The 16571-nt window shown below is 46.4% G+C and overlaps 1 protein-coding gene across 2 annotated transcripts in view; it reads left to right on the top strand.

Annotated features, from left to right (window-relative positions):
- The window catches only part of CUNH20orf96 (chromosome unknown C20orf96 homolog), a 99417-nt gene that overhangs the window by 22995 nt on the left and 59851 nt on the right, over positions 1-16571 (top strand). For both annotated transcript variants that reach the window (XM_088467156.1, XM_088467155.1), the window contains exons 4-5: positions 10391-10540; positions 11828-11927. In XM_088467156.1, the coding sequence (XP_088323282.1) occupies positions 10391-10540; positions 11828-11927 (250 nt within the window). The remainder of the gene's footprint in view (positions 1-10390; positions 10541-11827; positions 11928-16571) is intronic.

Here is a 16571-nt window from a genome sequence, read left to right as displayed (position 1 = left end):
GCCCTGCCCTCCTTCTGGAGAGCAAAAAGCACCCTGCCCTCCAGGAGGAGGGCAAAAAGCGCCCTGCCCTCACAGCCTGCGGGAGCCGTTCTCACCCGCGGGACGCAGTGTCCCGCGGGTGGAGAAACATGCGGTGACCCGGTCACCGCCGGAGAATAGACGCTGGGCGCATGCGCCCGGCATCTATTCTCCCTGTCTGCAGGGCTTGGGGGCTGCCCGGCGTGTCCGTAAGTGCCGGGCACGCCCCCAAGAGTGACGAAAAGGGGACGCGTCTTATAGACACGCCCCCTTTTCCGATGACCACGCCCCCTTCTCGGACATGCCCTCTCTAGCTCCGGCGCCCTGCCTCCCGCCGGAGCTAGAAGGAACACTAGTAGGTTATAGGCTGGTGGTGTATGCGTTCCCCTCTCTGCCCTCACAGGACTTGGTCAAACTTTGAGCCACCTCTGGAGCTGGGTGTCCTCTATTCCTGGTAATCCAACTCCTGAAGTGTCTGCAAACACGTGTGCACAAGTTGCAACTTTTGTTATTAGTGCAGCTGAGGGCTGACCCTTGAGCACTCACTGCTGAGGGTTTACCTACACTGAGTTCATCTGTTAAAGAGGGTACCTACACTGGGGCCAGCCCCTTGGGCACTCACTGCTGAAGGGGTACCTACACTGGGGCCTGCACACCGGACACTTACTGCTGAGGGAGTACCAACACTGTGGTTAGTACCTTAAGCACTCACTGCTGAGGGGCACCTACACAGCGGGCAGCCCCCTGAGCCTCACTGCTGAGGAGGTAACTTCACTGGGGATTGTCCCTGTGCACTCACTGCTGAGAGCATGGAAGGATTGGCCATAGCTTCACCAGTAATTCCCAGTGTACTGCTTTTGTTTTTATTTTGTAAATACTGTAAATAATATTTATACGTTGTCCAGTTGTGTAACTCCTCTGTGTGCAGCCATTCAAAGAGGCTGCATAACACAGTCTGCACTTACTGTGTACATGGTTTTCCCCCTCTGGGCACCCCAGCTGAAGCTCCACCACTTGCCCAATAAGCTGCTGAAACTGCCTTGCTTCTCCTAACTATATCTGATAGGCAGGGCTGCATTAACCACTTGCCTGGCACAGTCGTATCAGATACGACCATACCAGACCGGGCTTTAACTGACATGGTCATATCTGAAACGACCAGTCAGAAATGCCCACTGGGCGGCTGCGGGAAGCTAATCTGCTGGTCCCTCGGCACCCCTAGCTGCCCGTCCAGTGTGTTCCGATCACTGCTGGCCACAGTGATCGGGCATCCGGCGGCACCCTCCTCCCCGCGCGGCTACTGGCTCCAGTGTGTACCCAGTGTATCCCGATCACTGCTGGCCACAGCCTGCGTGACCTTCCCCTCCTGGCAGCTGGCTCAACTTTATGCACTGCAGTGTCCCCGGGCCATCCCATCCACTTCCCCCGGCGCTGCAGTGACTCTGCGTGCTGATGCATTCTCCACCCCCTTCTCCCGGCGGTTCTCCAGCGATGGTCCCCGAGCCAGCCCACCCTCCACCCCCTCCTCCCGGCGGTCCTCCAGCGCTGGTCCCCGAGCCAGCCCACCCTCCACCCCCTCCTCCTGGCGGTCCTCCAGCGCTGGTCCCCGAGCCAGCCCACCCTCCACCCCCTCCTCCCGGCGGTCCTCCAGCGCTGGTCCCCGAGCCAGCCCACCCTCCTCCCCCTCCTCCCGGTGCTGCGGCGACGGCTGAAGTGTTCTTACCTGCTCCTCCTGTCCCGTTGGCAGCTGCTGGGTGTCCGTCTACTTCCGGCCCGGCGGCTGCCGCTGATCAATGCCCTCCTTCTCCTTCATTCCGGCCAGGCGTCGGCGGCTGCTGCTTTGTGCCCAGCGACCTCCCCGTTCTCCTCTCGGCGCAGCTGTCAGTAAGTGCTTGCTCCATGTGTCCCCCACGGAACAGTGATCTGATAGTGTGTGTACAGTATATGTATATACATGTGTGTGTGTATATGTGTGTATATATATATATATATGTATAATTTCTATATATAATATATACACGTGTGTGTGTGTATGTGTGTGTGTATATACTGTATATATACTAGGGATGTGCAGGCTCGGATAGGTTCGAGTTTGCACGTGGAGTTCGGATTTTTCCCTCCGAAAAAACGGAACTCAGAACGAGGCAAAACGTCATCTTACATGGACGAACATCTTCATTCCTGGACAAAAGACCAGGAATGATGATGTTCGTCCATGTAAGATGACGTTTTGCCTCGTTCTGAGTTCCGTTTTTTTGGAGGGAAAAATCCGAACTCCACGTGCAAACTCGAACCTATCCGAGCCTGCACATCCCTAATATATACTGTGTGTATATATATTGTGACACAGTCCGATTAGGAGGTCCCTCTCCTGGGTAGGGGACTCCTTCCTTACACACACACACAGCAGCAGGGTAGCAGCACACCAGTCTGGATTTGAGAACAAGCTGGTCGGCGCCAGTCTTTATTGTACAATGTCAGAAACAACATAAAGAAAACATAAACATAAATCCTAGCCCTGTCGGGGCACTAACTTCACAGGTAGTTCCCTTACTACCAGAACCTGGCAGGGCCTAATGCCCTCGCCAGCAACAAAGCATAGCACAGTACTTACAGATAGGTTTTCAAGTGTCTCTGAGCAAACTCCCTGTCTGCTCTCCCAGGTGAGACACTCAGCCCTAAACACACAAGGCTTATATTGGCCACTCTCAGGTGGGAACCCTAACAAGCCTGTTACCAGGCTAAGAGAACCAAAACCTGGCCGTGGGTGGAGCCCTCCCTCTCCTCTCACCCACAACCCCCAGGTCCCAAACCGGCTTTTCAAAAAGCCGAGACTCAAGCCTGCTACACTGCAGACTTTCTCCTGGGGGTTTAAAACACACAAGACAGGAATCTGGGACAAATGTACCTGCCACAGACCACTTTACCAGTGATCCTATCACATATCCCCCCCCCCTTTGTTTCGACCTGTGGGGCGGAACAACTGAAGCCCCCAAACAATGAACGTGTGACAACGCGTCTGCATTGGCCAGCTGGCTTCCTGGCCTGTGTTCCACTGAAAATTTAAAAGTTTGTAACGCCAAGAACCATCTCGTAATTTTCACATTACTGTCCTTATTTTCAGACATCCACTTCAGAGGGGCATGGTCAGTAATCAATTTGAACTTTCTTCCGACCAAGTAGTACCTGAGAGCCTCTAACGCCCACTTTATGGCCAACGCCTCCTTCTCCACTGTGGCATAGTTTCTCTCATGTACATTCAACTTTCTGCTAAGATAGAAAATAGGGTGTTCCTCACCCTCCTTGTTCTGGGACAGGACCGCTCCTATACCTACTTCTGATGCATCGGTTTGTACTATGAATTCCCTTTCAAAATTAGGAGTCATCAGGACTGGTTGGGAACACAACGCTACTTTCAACTCCTGAAAAGCTTTCTCTGCCTCAGGACTCCATTCTACCATGACTTTTTGTTTGCTTTGCAAAGTTGGGTATAAACCTCCTGTAGTACCCCGTAATTCCCAAGAAGGCTCTTACCTGCTTCTTATTCAGAGGCCGTGGCCAGTTTTGTATGGCATCAACTTTATTGAGCTGAGGCTTTATCAGGCCTCTGCCAATGGTGTATCCCAGATATTTTACTTCCTCCATGCCTAGACAACACTTTTTTGGGTTGGCTGTCAAACCTGCCTTATAGATGGAGTCCAACACTGCTTGTACCCTGGGTAAGTGAGACTGCCAATCAGGACTATGAATGACCACGTCATCCAGATAAGCAGCCGCATACCGTCTATGGGGCCTTAGAATCCTGTCCATCATTCTTTGGAAGGTAGCAGGTGCCCCATGTAGCCCGAAGGGCAACATCTTGTACTGAAACAAGCCCTCTGGCGCTGAAAAAGCTGTCTTTTGTTTGGCGCTCTCGGTTAACGGTACTTGCCAATACCCTTTGGTTAGGTCCAGAGTGGTTAAATACCTTGCCGTCCCTAGTCTCTCAATCAGCTCATCCACTCTTGGCATCGGGTAGGCATCGAATTTTGAAACACTGTTCAACTTTCGGAAGTCATTGCAGAAACGCACACTCCCGTCGGGCTTTGGAATCAACACAATGGGACTTGACCATTCACTATGTGATTCTTCAATAACCCCTAACTCTAGCATATTTTTAATTTCTTTCGACACCGATTCTCTTTGTGCTTCTGGTAACCTATAGGGCTTTAGATTAACTTTAACCCCTGGGTCAGTGATGATGTCATGTTTAATGACCGAGGTTTTCCCAGGTACGTCAGAGAACAGCACCCTATTTCTAATCAGAAACTCCTTGACCTCTTGTTGTTGAATTGCCGACAGGGTTTTTGCCACTGTCACTTCGGGAACTAAGGGCCCTGGATTTACTGGAGGTGCTCGGTCGGCCGACAGTACCGTTCTATCTTTCCAGGGCTTTAACAGATTTATATGGTATATCTGTTCCGGCTTTCTTTTCCCCGGCTGGTAAACTTTGTAATTGACCTGCCCCACTCTTTCTAAGATTTCAAAGGGCCCTTGCCATTTAGAGAAAAGTTTATTTTCCACAGTGGGAACCAATACTAACACTCTGTCCCCAGGAGCAAAGCTGCGTAACCGAGTATTGCGGTTGTATACCCTCTGCTGTGCCTGTTGAGCCTGTTCCAGGTGCTCTCTCACTATCGGCACTACCGCAGCAATTCTCTCCTGCATTTGAGAAACATACTCAATCACCGTTTTGTAAGGACTAGACTGCCCCTCCCATGTCTCTTTGGCAATGTCTAGTAACCCCCTTGGGTGTCTCCCATACAACAAGTCGAAGGGTGAAAACCCGGTGGAGGACTGGGGAACTTCTCTTATGGCCAACAATAAATACGGCAACAAGTAATCCCAATCCCTACCATCCTTGTCGACCACTTTCCTAAGCATGTGTTTTAACGTCTTGTTAAACCTCTCGACCAGCCCATCGGTTTGGGGGTGATAAACCGAAGTTCTTAACTGTTCGATTTTGAACAGGCGGCATAACTCTTTCATGACTTTTGACATAAACGGTGTACCCTGGTCAGTTAGTATCTCCTTAGGTATACCCAGCCTGCTAAAGACATGAACTAGCTCTCTGGCAATGGTCTTGGTTGACGTATTGCGCAACGGGATCGCTTCCAGGTACCTGGTAGCGTAATCCATTATGACCAGAATATACTGGTGTCCCCTGGCAGACTTCATTAAGGGTCCAACCAAATCCATCGCTATTCTTTCAAACGGCACCTCTATAATAGGCAATGGAACTAGTGGACCCTTAAAATGTGGCCTGGGAGCATGATACTGACACTCAGGGCAGGATGCACAAAAGTCAGATACCTCTTTATGAAGCCCGGGCCAGAAAAACCTCTGCATTATTCGCTCAGTGGTTTTTCTCTACCCCTAGATGGCCTGCCGTTATATGACCATGGGCCAGATCCAACACTGTTCTTCTGTAGGCTTTGGGAACTATTAGTTGTTCCACAACATCTTCCCCCTTCTTAGTCACCTGATATAACAAATCCTGACACATTGCCATGTGGGGATAGGACAAAGGACTATCAGGGTCTACGGGTTTGCCATCAACTACTTTTACATTCTCCCTGGCTTTTACCAAAGTAGGGTCTTTCAACTGCTCCACGGCAAAGACCTCTCTTCTGACCTCTAAATCAGGCAGACAATCAACTGGCCCAACAACACTTCCCACCTCAATGGGAGGCACATCAGTTGGCGGGCCACCGTCACGCTCCGCATTCTCTAGTTCGCCAACCATAGTAGAAAAAGGGAATAACTCTGACTCAGAAGAAACTCCCTCCTCCACTACATCGACAACCTTCTCAAATGGACCGGGGTTGTTCACTTCTGGAACAAAACGACTTTTTCCCAACTTCCAGAAGTGAGCAAAGTCTCTCCCCAATATTGCATCGTACATCAGACCATGCACCAAACCCACAGAAACTATAGCAGAACCACATGGTGTCTCGATGTTCACCTCGGCAGTAACATAATATCGAGTATCCCCATGTATGCAGGTCACACCAACAGTTTTCCCCTCATGCCGCAAGGGGTTCACCAGCTCAGCTTTTATAAGTGTCACCAAGCTACCAGAGTCTAACAGTGCCTCTACTCGGTTGCCATCTACAGTGAGTACACACATGTGCCTATCAGTCTCATCCTGCCGGTCAGCCGTACAGGCTATCTGTGCAAAGAAAGACCCCCTGCGGTAGACATGAGCAGTATCACATTGCATAGGTTCAGTTGTAAGTGAACAATTAGCGGCAATATGGCCGAAGCCACCACATCAGAAACACTGAGTCATATTAATGTCTAGTCGTTTACGGGGCAAGAACCTTCCCGGCCTGGCAGCCTGTCTCCAGGTTCTACACCCTCAGTCTTAGGTACATTCCACCGCCCAGCACCCTTCTCCCCTGGAACAGTCTTACCAGTGTCTGTGGGAGTTCGCCGGTGCGCCATCGGGGCTCGGTGGGGCATACTCATCAGCTCCTCAGCCGCCACGTACCTCTCCACCAGCTCGACCAACTGGTCCGCGGACTTAGGGTCTGCATGGCTCACCCACTTGCGCAGAGTCACAGGTAATGATCGCAGGTACCGGTCCATCACGACCCTTTCCACGATCTGTGGTCCTGTCAGCGCCTCGGGCTGTAGCCATTTTGAGGACAGATGGACGAGGTCATGCATCTGTGAACGTGGAGGCTTATCCCTATGGAACTCCCAGCGGTGAACCCGTTGGGCACGAACAAAGGTGGTGACTCCCAAGCGAGTTAGGATCTCCTGTTTTAGTTTTTTATAGTCCTTGGCATCAGCCAGGCATAAGTCGAAATATGCTTTTTGTGGCTCCCCAGACAAAAAAGGTGCCACCAAACTTGCCCACTGCTCCTGGGGCCAACTCTCCCTTTCGGCCGTCCTTTCAAATGCGGTGAGATATTCCTCCACATCATCGCCCGAAGTCATCTTGTGGAAGAAGTGACTGGCTCATACGGAGTGAGTGGTGTTGGGAGGACCCGTATTAACATCTCTGGGCCGGACGACCAGGTGCTGTACCACCTCTTTTATGGCCTGGCTGTTTTCCGCTAAGGCCTGGCGGGTTTCCTCGATGGCAACCTGTTGTTGCCCCTGGGCTGTCTCCAAGGCCAACAGTTGCACCCTGGTGGATTCCTGCAGAGCCCTGGTAGCTTCCTGCTGGGCCATGGTAGATTCCTGCTGAGCTCCTGTAGCTTGGAGCAAGGCCTTGATAATGTCCTCCATTTTGTCCTGGGGTGTAGGTTGGAAGCTGAACCTTGCCTCTCTGAGCATTGGCTGACGCCTCCTCTATGGGACTCCGAGGACACAGTGTTATTTCCACACTCACAAATTGGGTGTCTGTCCCTTTAATTTTTAAACGGAAAGTTTTCCTCTTGCTGCAACTTCAGTGTGTGTGGATGCCCGCATTCTCCACCATATTGTGACACAGTCCGATTAGGAGGTCCCTCTCTTGGGTAGGGGACTCCTTCCTTACACACACACACAGCAGCAGGGAAGCAGCACACCAGTCTGGATGCGAGTACAAGCTGGTCGGCGCCAGTCTTTATTGTACAATGTCAGAAACAACATAAAGAAAACATAAATATAAATCCTAGCCCTGTCGGGGCACTAACTTCACAGGTAGTTCCCTCACTACCAGAACCTGGCAGGGCCTAATGCCCTCGCCAGCAACAAAGCACAGCACAGTACTTACAGATAGGTTTTCAAGTGTCTCTGAGCAAACTCCCTGTCTGCTCTCCCAGGTGAGACACTCAGCCCTAAACACACAGGGCTTATATTGGCCACTCTCAGGTGGGAACCCTAACAAGCCTGTTACCAGGCTAAGAGAACCAAAACCTGGAGTGGCCATGGGTGGAGCCCTCCCTCTCCTCTCACCCACAACCCCCAGGTCCCAAACCGGCTTTTCAAAAAGCCGAGACTCAAGCCTGCTACACTGTAGACTTTCTCCTGGGGGTTTAAAACACACAAGACAGGAATCTGGGACAAATGTACCTGCCACAGACCACTTTACCAGTGATCCTATCACAATATATATATATATATATATATATATATATATATATATATGCATATATACTGTATATGTATTTACATTGTGTCTGCAGCCCCCCAACCGATGTTCAGGAAACATCGGCAGCTACGGTCTCAAAAAATCTATTGTACAGCTGTCAATGGCCATCACTACAGTATACCATAAAAAATATATATTTTTGTGGTATATGGTGTTTAAAAAAATAAATAAAAAAATGCGTTGGAATAGTTTTAAAATGATGTTCTCGACCTAATTCAATCTTAAAAAAATAAACGACAATTTCGGAGCAGTTTTTGGAAAAAGAATTTGTCAGTAAAGTGGTTAAGGGCCACATGAGCCTGGGGCTGTAAATGTTCAAGGGCCTATATTGAGAAGGGGAGGAGCTTTGAACAGTACTGTGTGAGTGTGGCCAGATCCACATAGGTGTGTACACTAAATTTTCAGCACTCTGGGCCTGATTCAGAGCCGGACGCTTTGACAGAGTGCTCGCTCTGAATCAGGGCCGGCCCTCTGGTTTTTCAGAACGGCCTCCTGGCCGCTCGCATAGCTGTGGGTGACCACCCACAGCTATAGCGAGCGGCCATGATGACCATCGCGACCATCGGGCCATCGGGCTTGCAACGAGACCCTTGTGGTAGGGTCTCGTCGCCGGCCCCACTGACACCACTGACACTTGTGATCTCAGTGGGGCCGGCTCCAGACGGTAGGCGTTCCCAGGGGAACGCCTCTGTCTGGGCAGCCACGCCCCCGGCCCACCCACCAAAGATGTTGAGTGACAGCACGCCCCCTTTTGTACGAGACCCGGAGCGATGGTTTGCCCGTCGCTATCCGGGTCTCGCGCATGCGCACGACGGAGCCGGCTCTCACTGGGCCACAATCGACCCGCATAGCGCTCGCGAGTCTGAATCAGGCCCTCTGTCTCCCTAAGTACATAAGAATAGAAAAGTTGCAGAATTTTGTGAAAAATTAGAAACACCAATTTGGCACTATTTGATGCTGCTGGTCATTATCATGCTGCAATGATGATAGGCCAATTTTTACGTAGAGGCCAGGATCTGTAGCAAAGCCGGGGGGGCGCGCGCGATCAGTGTGATCGATCCCCTTCCCCCCAGACAGGCATAGGAGACTGCTGTGGCGAGCCGAGCCATCTCCCACTTCAGCCCAGCACACAGCAGCATGCCGTGAGATAAGAGGGAGGGGGGTGGCGCTAGGCCACTCTAGTAAGCCCAGGCCCGGGTAACAACCTCCCCAAGTCCAGCAGCTGAGAAACTCCCTCATAGAGAGGAAAGTCCTGTCTACTCAATTACCAACCAGCTAAAGGATTCACCTCTAGGAATTAACAGAGTGGGCCCCAGCCAACAAGACCTCCCCTTCTCAACATTTAATTGACTCTTCCTCTGTCATAAATGGGGTGAGGGAAATGTTACATAATCATCCAAACATTCAGTGCACATATGAAGATCCCTTTATCAAACTAACAGAAACATATGCTGTTTAGATTGTCAGCAATCAAAATACAATTGTGATTAAACCAACTCAGGGATACTTAATTTCACATTCTCGTACTCTACTCTGCAGAATATTAACATCTATATAATAACTTAAACCACAATACTGGCTAATTTTACTAAACTATAGGAAACCATTACTAAAAATACTGATGTAGGCCAAAATTTGTTATAAAGTCCTTACCCGAAGATGTTATTCAGATCATTTTTCTGAAGATGTTGCTGTTCAGGATCTTATTGGAAGAAGTTCATATCAGTAGTCGTTATCCAAAGTCACCTAAATAAAGCAGGAACTACTCAGAGAGTATCAATGTATGACAAAATGCCACCACAAAATGGCTGCCAGTAGCTGGGCATCCTTTATATAGGACTGTGACCTGCATAGTGACATCACAATGCATGCAGGCAGCAGCTAGAGATGGCTCTGGGTCCAGATGCCCTGCAGTAGCACTCTGGTGATTGATGATTGTTACATATCTTAACATACACACACTATTTTGGGTTAATTATGTATCTCACTATCTGACATGAATAAGAAATGTCCTGTCATGACACTGTTAGCAAGGATATTATTATGTTTAATGGCTACTGTCTAATGTCAGATGTGGGCAAAGATGAAGATATATTTCACAGCTGCTTATAGAGGTATTCATACCACTCACATCATAATTCAAGATTCCAAACAGTGGTTCTGTTAACCAGTATATTCAGTGCTTTGAAGGACTACAAGTCTGTTTGTTTTTTTACAGTTATTTATCAATTTGTATTCCTCCTACAGTCATGTAGCAAGTCATCCATATGCAACTTGCGCTCCCACTGCAAATACCTGGAGCAGGAGAATGCTGCCATATTGAGAAAGATCATTGAGATGGAAGATGGTAGGATGAACAGCGCCAGCCAGCTCCTGCAACAGTATGACAGGGCAGAGGTGAGTGTTCGGTTTAGAAGTACAGTAAATGTATACATGTGATTATCTCTCTTGTGAGATTCTTCGTAACATTTATGCCTAGGACTCTTGATTTCCTCTGTGGCGACTTTCCTATATATTTTGACAAATCAAAGGAAAATAATAGTTCATCAGTATATGCAGTTCTTTCTTTGCGTCCTCAGTTATATTCCTGTGTTTCCAGACTCACCGCAAATAAGTCAAATGCATACATCAAAAGGTATCTTTGTTCTTCTCTATATGTACCTAACTATAGCTCAGTACTCCCAATGGAAAAGAACTCACCAAATAATTTGCTGCTACATGCACATAAAGGTTTCTTTTTTCATCTAGACGAGCTTGTCATTAATAGTTCCTAATTCATTCCAAATGAAACCAAAACCGGATAGCACTCAAATGGAAATGGACTCCTTATAACTTCAAAAAAGTTTTTTAATCAAAAAAATGTATATATAAAAACAAAAATTTAAAACAATAAAATCACAACTCCCACATATATTTTGGTTTGTTCTCCTCTACTGGGGCTGAGAACACATTCCTCTAACCACTCATGTCCCGGGCATAAGAATGGGATATGGAACTGTTCTTAAGAATAAAAAAATATATACAGCCAATATTAGAGATGGTTCAAAACCTGTGGGATCCTCCAACTCATCAACGCGTTTCGGAATATAGAAGGAAAATACATTCCGAAACGCGTTGAGAAATTTTATGTGCATTGAACCGTCACTATCTAAAATCAAAATCTGTATTTCGGAATATTCCGTATTTTGGAATATTTGAATATGGGAGACTCAACCTGTATAACATACTGTCCACCCAACAGCCATAACATTAAAACCATCTGTCTAATATTGTGTAGGTCTAATATTGTGTAGGTTCCCCTTGTGCTGTCAAAACAGCTCTGACCCATTGAGGCATGGACTCTTCAAGACTTCTAATGATGTCTTGTAATATCTGGCACCAGGACAGTAGCAGTAGATTCTTTAAGTCCTGTAAGTTGCAATGTGGGCCCTCCATGGCTCAGGGCGCATTATCCTGCTGAAATAGGCCACTACCATCAGTGAATAGCTTTGCCATGAAGGGGTGTACTTGGTGTGCCACAGTCTCTCCCTATTACCACAGAACAATATCAACTGCTGTTGTTTCTCTCTGTTTCCCCTGAGTGTTGTTTTAGCAGAATAGTCACTGTTCCCTCATAACATTACAGTCTGTGCCTGTTTCCTTTAAGTAATGACTTGGCTGCCTAGTTTCTCTGTCTTTCTCCAGAGTAATATCCAGGCAGTGCAGTTTTGGACAGACCATCAGATTAAGGATGCTCATCGGGATCTGGAGGAGACCAGAGCACTGAGAGAAAAGCGTGAGAAGGGTGAGGACTTGTAGTGCCGCTGCTTCCTTAAAACTGTTATTGAATCCTAATAAATGTGCACCCATAACTCAACACTCACTAGGCACCTGAGAAATTCAACTAGTCATTTGCTGGGATGTTCACAGCCAGGCACTAAATGTGTTAGGGGATAATTTTGCAGACACAGGGATGCACCAGATTTAGGGGTCTATTTACTAAGCGGTGTTAGGAGACAGGGTGAAAAGTGATAAGGTGCCAGCCAATCAGCTCCCAACTGTCATCTCACAGGCTGTGTTTGAAAAATGACAGTTGGGAGCTGATTGGCTGGCACCTTATCACTTTTCACTCTGTCTCCTAACACCGCTTAGTAAATAGACCCCTTAGTATTTTAGATGGAATTAGCCGGAATGCTAAGGCTTTTTAGCAGAATTCTGCATCAGGGTATCTGCGTGCAAACTCTTAACTGCTGAAACTGAAAATCACTTGGAGGAGCTAAAACTATGTATTATGTAGGTTCCTCCTGTTTAATGCTATTATGAAATATGCATACATAACAATGGCCCTCATTCAGAGCCGCTCGTTAGCGGCAGTACGCTCGTTCCGAGCGATGTTTGCACATCTGCGCATGCGTACGGTTTTTAGTACGCATGCGCGAACCTGTCAGTGCGGCCGAAAATCGTTGGTACGCAATATAGCGAGGGCCTGCTATTTTGAATGACAGAATGAGGCGTATGTGGGTGGTAACAGGGGAAGGTGCTTGAAAATGGGGAGTGGAGATCCGAACGCAGGCGTGCTTAAAGGTCAAAACGGGCGTTTTATGGGTGTGTATATTTAAAACAGCAGCGTCATTGTTCACGTCACTGGGTTATTTTATAGCCAGAACTGCTCGCAAATTTGTGGTAGCAAACACCAACCACAAGAATAGCGAGCAGTTCATACGCTGGTCGATGTACTCGATTAATCTAATAAATAGCGGACATGACGTAGGATGCGAGCGGCCAGGGGGCGTTTTTAACAAATAAACGAGCGTATGTTTTGCTCGCTCGTTCAGACTTAAAGGTGTGAACAGACTGCAATGTGCGTACGGATCATTTGAATAGCCACCCCTTGTTTTTAAACGAACGACCGCAAATAGCGAACGGCTCTGAATGAGGGCCAATATTCCCATTGGGAGAATCAAGACATATTAGGCAGCAAAGGTAACATCACAGCATTCCCATTGGGAGAATCAAGACATACTAGGCAACAAATGTACTCCACCTATGTAATATAGAGCTAAATAATTAGCTTCTATTAATAGTTTGTACTTGATATAATCTGTCCAGCATGCTATTGGTTCAATAAAAATCTAATCAGGTGCCAGGGAATAATTAATTAACCATAGATACAATCTGAAATAAAAGCAGATGAACAATCGTTGTCTCTGCAAATCTAAAACAGAATTTTTCAAATTGAAGTTCTGTGTATCAATCTGGTATACAGTATGTAAGCAATGAACTATAATCTAGCACATTTATATTTTATTAATAATATCACAGACAGTTTGCATCTCAGGATTTAAAGTTAACAATAGCAAGTCGAAAGCTCTGTCTTTCCATCATAAAAGTATTTACCAACCACATTATAATGAGGCAAGTGCACAAGTAGATTTAGGATACAATGAAGCCATTATAAATTGATACTCTGACTGTTCAGAATAAATTGAAATAATAACAGTGTGTCCATACAAATCTTGGGCTGGCTGATTCTGTTATAAAAATTAAATAACTAATTTATCTGAATCCGTTAATAAGCCTGTCCAAGATTTGTATGGACACGGTGTTGTTATTTTAGTCTATGCTGAACAGCCAAAGAGTATCAATTTATTATGGCTTCACTATCTTAAATCTACTTGTGCACCGGCCTCATTGTAATGTGGTAGGTAGATTATTTTATGACTCACTGTTACAACTCAATTACCCTTCCTTGAATGATTATCCAATAACTTTGACGTACAATAAGGGAGACAGCAACACTCTTCTTGCACTCTCCTATATCCAATATTATTTTCAATTGTTATGTGGTCTATTTTCGTGCTCTCTAATATTTTACAAGGAGAGATCCTTTACAAAAAAGAATTCCCTTCACGTCATCAGGGTCTCCTTATTCTGCACAACAAGGCTGCTGCACTATATATTCTGATATAAGTCTGACAGATGTTTCACCATATAAGTAGCCATACAGATGTGCCCACATACATCTATCCTTCATGCGCTAGAACGCGCGCCACACATAACGCGGGAACTCCATGTGACTAGGTAGCGCTGAGCGTCTTTTCATGTGTCCTTTTACCTTCAAACGGTTCTTATTCACATAGTGATGCAAGTATTTAGAACAAGCAGCTTCTGCTGATTAAAATGATATGCAACATGCCTATGTTCTGTGTGTGACTGCAGGTGTATCTGCATGCTAAATGCTACGTTACAGTGTTACAGCCGCTGACCCTATCATGTAGCATTTCACATGCAATTACACCCGCAGTCGCTTACAGAATATAGGCATGCTGCATATCATTTATACAGCAGAAGCTGCTTGTGCTAACTATTCGCATCATTATGCGAATAAGATGCATTTGAAGGTACAAAGATGCACGAAAAGGCACTACAGAGTCATGCCACGGTATGGCGCGACTAGAAGGGCTGTTTAGCGCGCAAGGAGGCTAGATGTATGCGGACACATCTGTAGTTAGGACCTCTATAGTCCACTATTGTGTTCTATTCACATAATTGATGAACTGATAATTTGTTGACTGGCTTTTAACTACTGCAACCTGACACTAGGGTTTAATTAGCAATATTGTCTTGAGAGAGAATTCTGTTTATCTCTGACATAGGGCCTGATTCAGAGATGGACGCTAATGCGAACGCAGCTGCGTTTCTCCACAAAACGCAGCTGCGAAAATATGCTAACAGTTCCAAAGAGCACCCGAGCATAAGGATGCCCACTTCTGCCTTCTCACATGCATACGATGTCGCTTACCTGCGTAAGTATCAATAACATCGACGCACAGTGAGCGCCCATCTTGCCCTTGCGGAAGGTCTGACCTGCCGCAGATTTGGCAGCTCTCCTGTCACACAGAGCTGCGTAGGAGATCGCAAGGACTAATTTATGCACGTCCATGCAACTGCGTTCAGATGGTCAGACACACCTGCGTTTTTATGACCATTCCCCATTACCACCCCCAAATGCTGACAGCCTGTCACTCTCTTTGCGATGGATTCCTCTGTGCATCTGAAAGTGCGAACACTGCGCATGCGCAGTGTGGCTTATACGCATGTGCAATAACAAACAGTTGCTCAATCTGCATACGTAATCACCATTGCGTTCATCTCTGAATCAGGCCCATACACTTTAACATTTGGATGTTACCTTTCCACTGATTGGCTTTTCTTCAGTCTTCAGTCTGTAATTCTATGTATAGATTAATATTGCGAGCACTATCTGGGCCTAAATTAAATGAGTTATGGTAGTCCTAATTAGTCCATAATCCACTACTTCTAACCAGTGTTGTTATACCCGAGATCATTCATGTATAATAGCTTCAGAAATGACCGCTTAACAATGTAGAATATCAATATTACATAACTTTCTATAATAAAATTATACCGGCGCTGTGTGTATATATTTATACTACGTTTCGGTGTGTGCCACTAGCCACGATAATCCCCAATCCATATTTCAATAATAATCATTCTCTGATAGTTTTATAATATGGATACTGAAGATGTTGAATGTTCTTCTCACAAGCTTCCCTCATGCTATTTTTAAATCTGCCTTCATCCCTGTTTTATTCATCTATTCTGATCTCAACCAACAACCACCTGATTCCCTACACTGCAAAACACCCATTGAGCTACCTATCTAAGCTCTGGGACTGATCCTTCTCCGAAGAGTAGTTTCCCGTAACTCAGGCACCCAATGGGGCTGTCCATACTAAGCACTGCAGACTTATATTTCTAGTCTGCTTGAATGTGTTTTCTCCAGCTCCCAAACGTGTACCTCTTTTCTATTCAGGCATAGTTTCACTCAACCCATACACAACTATAACTGCAGACTAACTCGTCACCACTAGAGGGCCCTCAAGGACTCCATTTGATTACAGGCGTACAGTATTACCAGCTACCCACCTTTTTACACTGCATACAGTCCTATCTAAAAACAAAAAAGCATCATCGCTAGTCTTAGATTGTGTACTCTGAATATATGTAATTATTTGTATTTTTCTCCAACTTTCTTTAGTTTAGTTTAATAGAGGTTGCCTCCTCTTTCCTCTCCTTTCATTCAGCAATTTGAAATTAATATCCTAACATACATCTTCAATAGTTTTTTGGGGCATCTTAACTAATGGGGGTCTATCAGAGCAATTAAATTGTTTTTCTGATAGACGCCCATTAGTGTTTAACGTGCCCAGAAGTAGGGCAGAGACTAGGATTTTTGTCACCCGGGGCAAGGCCATAATTTAGCACCCCCCAAAAAAATACAACATAGAGGATGAAAAGGGTGTGTGGTTTTGTGACACAGTAATGCCTTTTATAGCACATTATGCCACACAATAATGACCCTTATAACACATTATGCCACAGTAATGCCCCTTATTCATTAAGCCACAGTAATGTCTCATACATT

This window comes from Taudactylus pleione, unplaced genomic scaffold (genome assembly GCF_031769625.1).
Source record: "Taudactylus pleione unplaced genomic scaffold, aTauple2 ptg000069l, whole genome shotgun sequence".
NCBI classification, from domain to species: domain Eukaryota; kingdom Metazoa; phylum Chordata; class Amphibia; order Anura; family Myobatrachidae; genus Taudactylus; species Taudactylus pleione.
The sequence above is the reverse complement of the archived record's forward strand: the minus strand, read 5'-3'. Positions and strand labels throughout refer to the sequence as shown.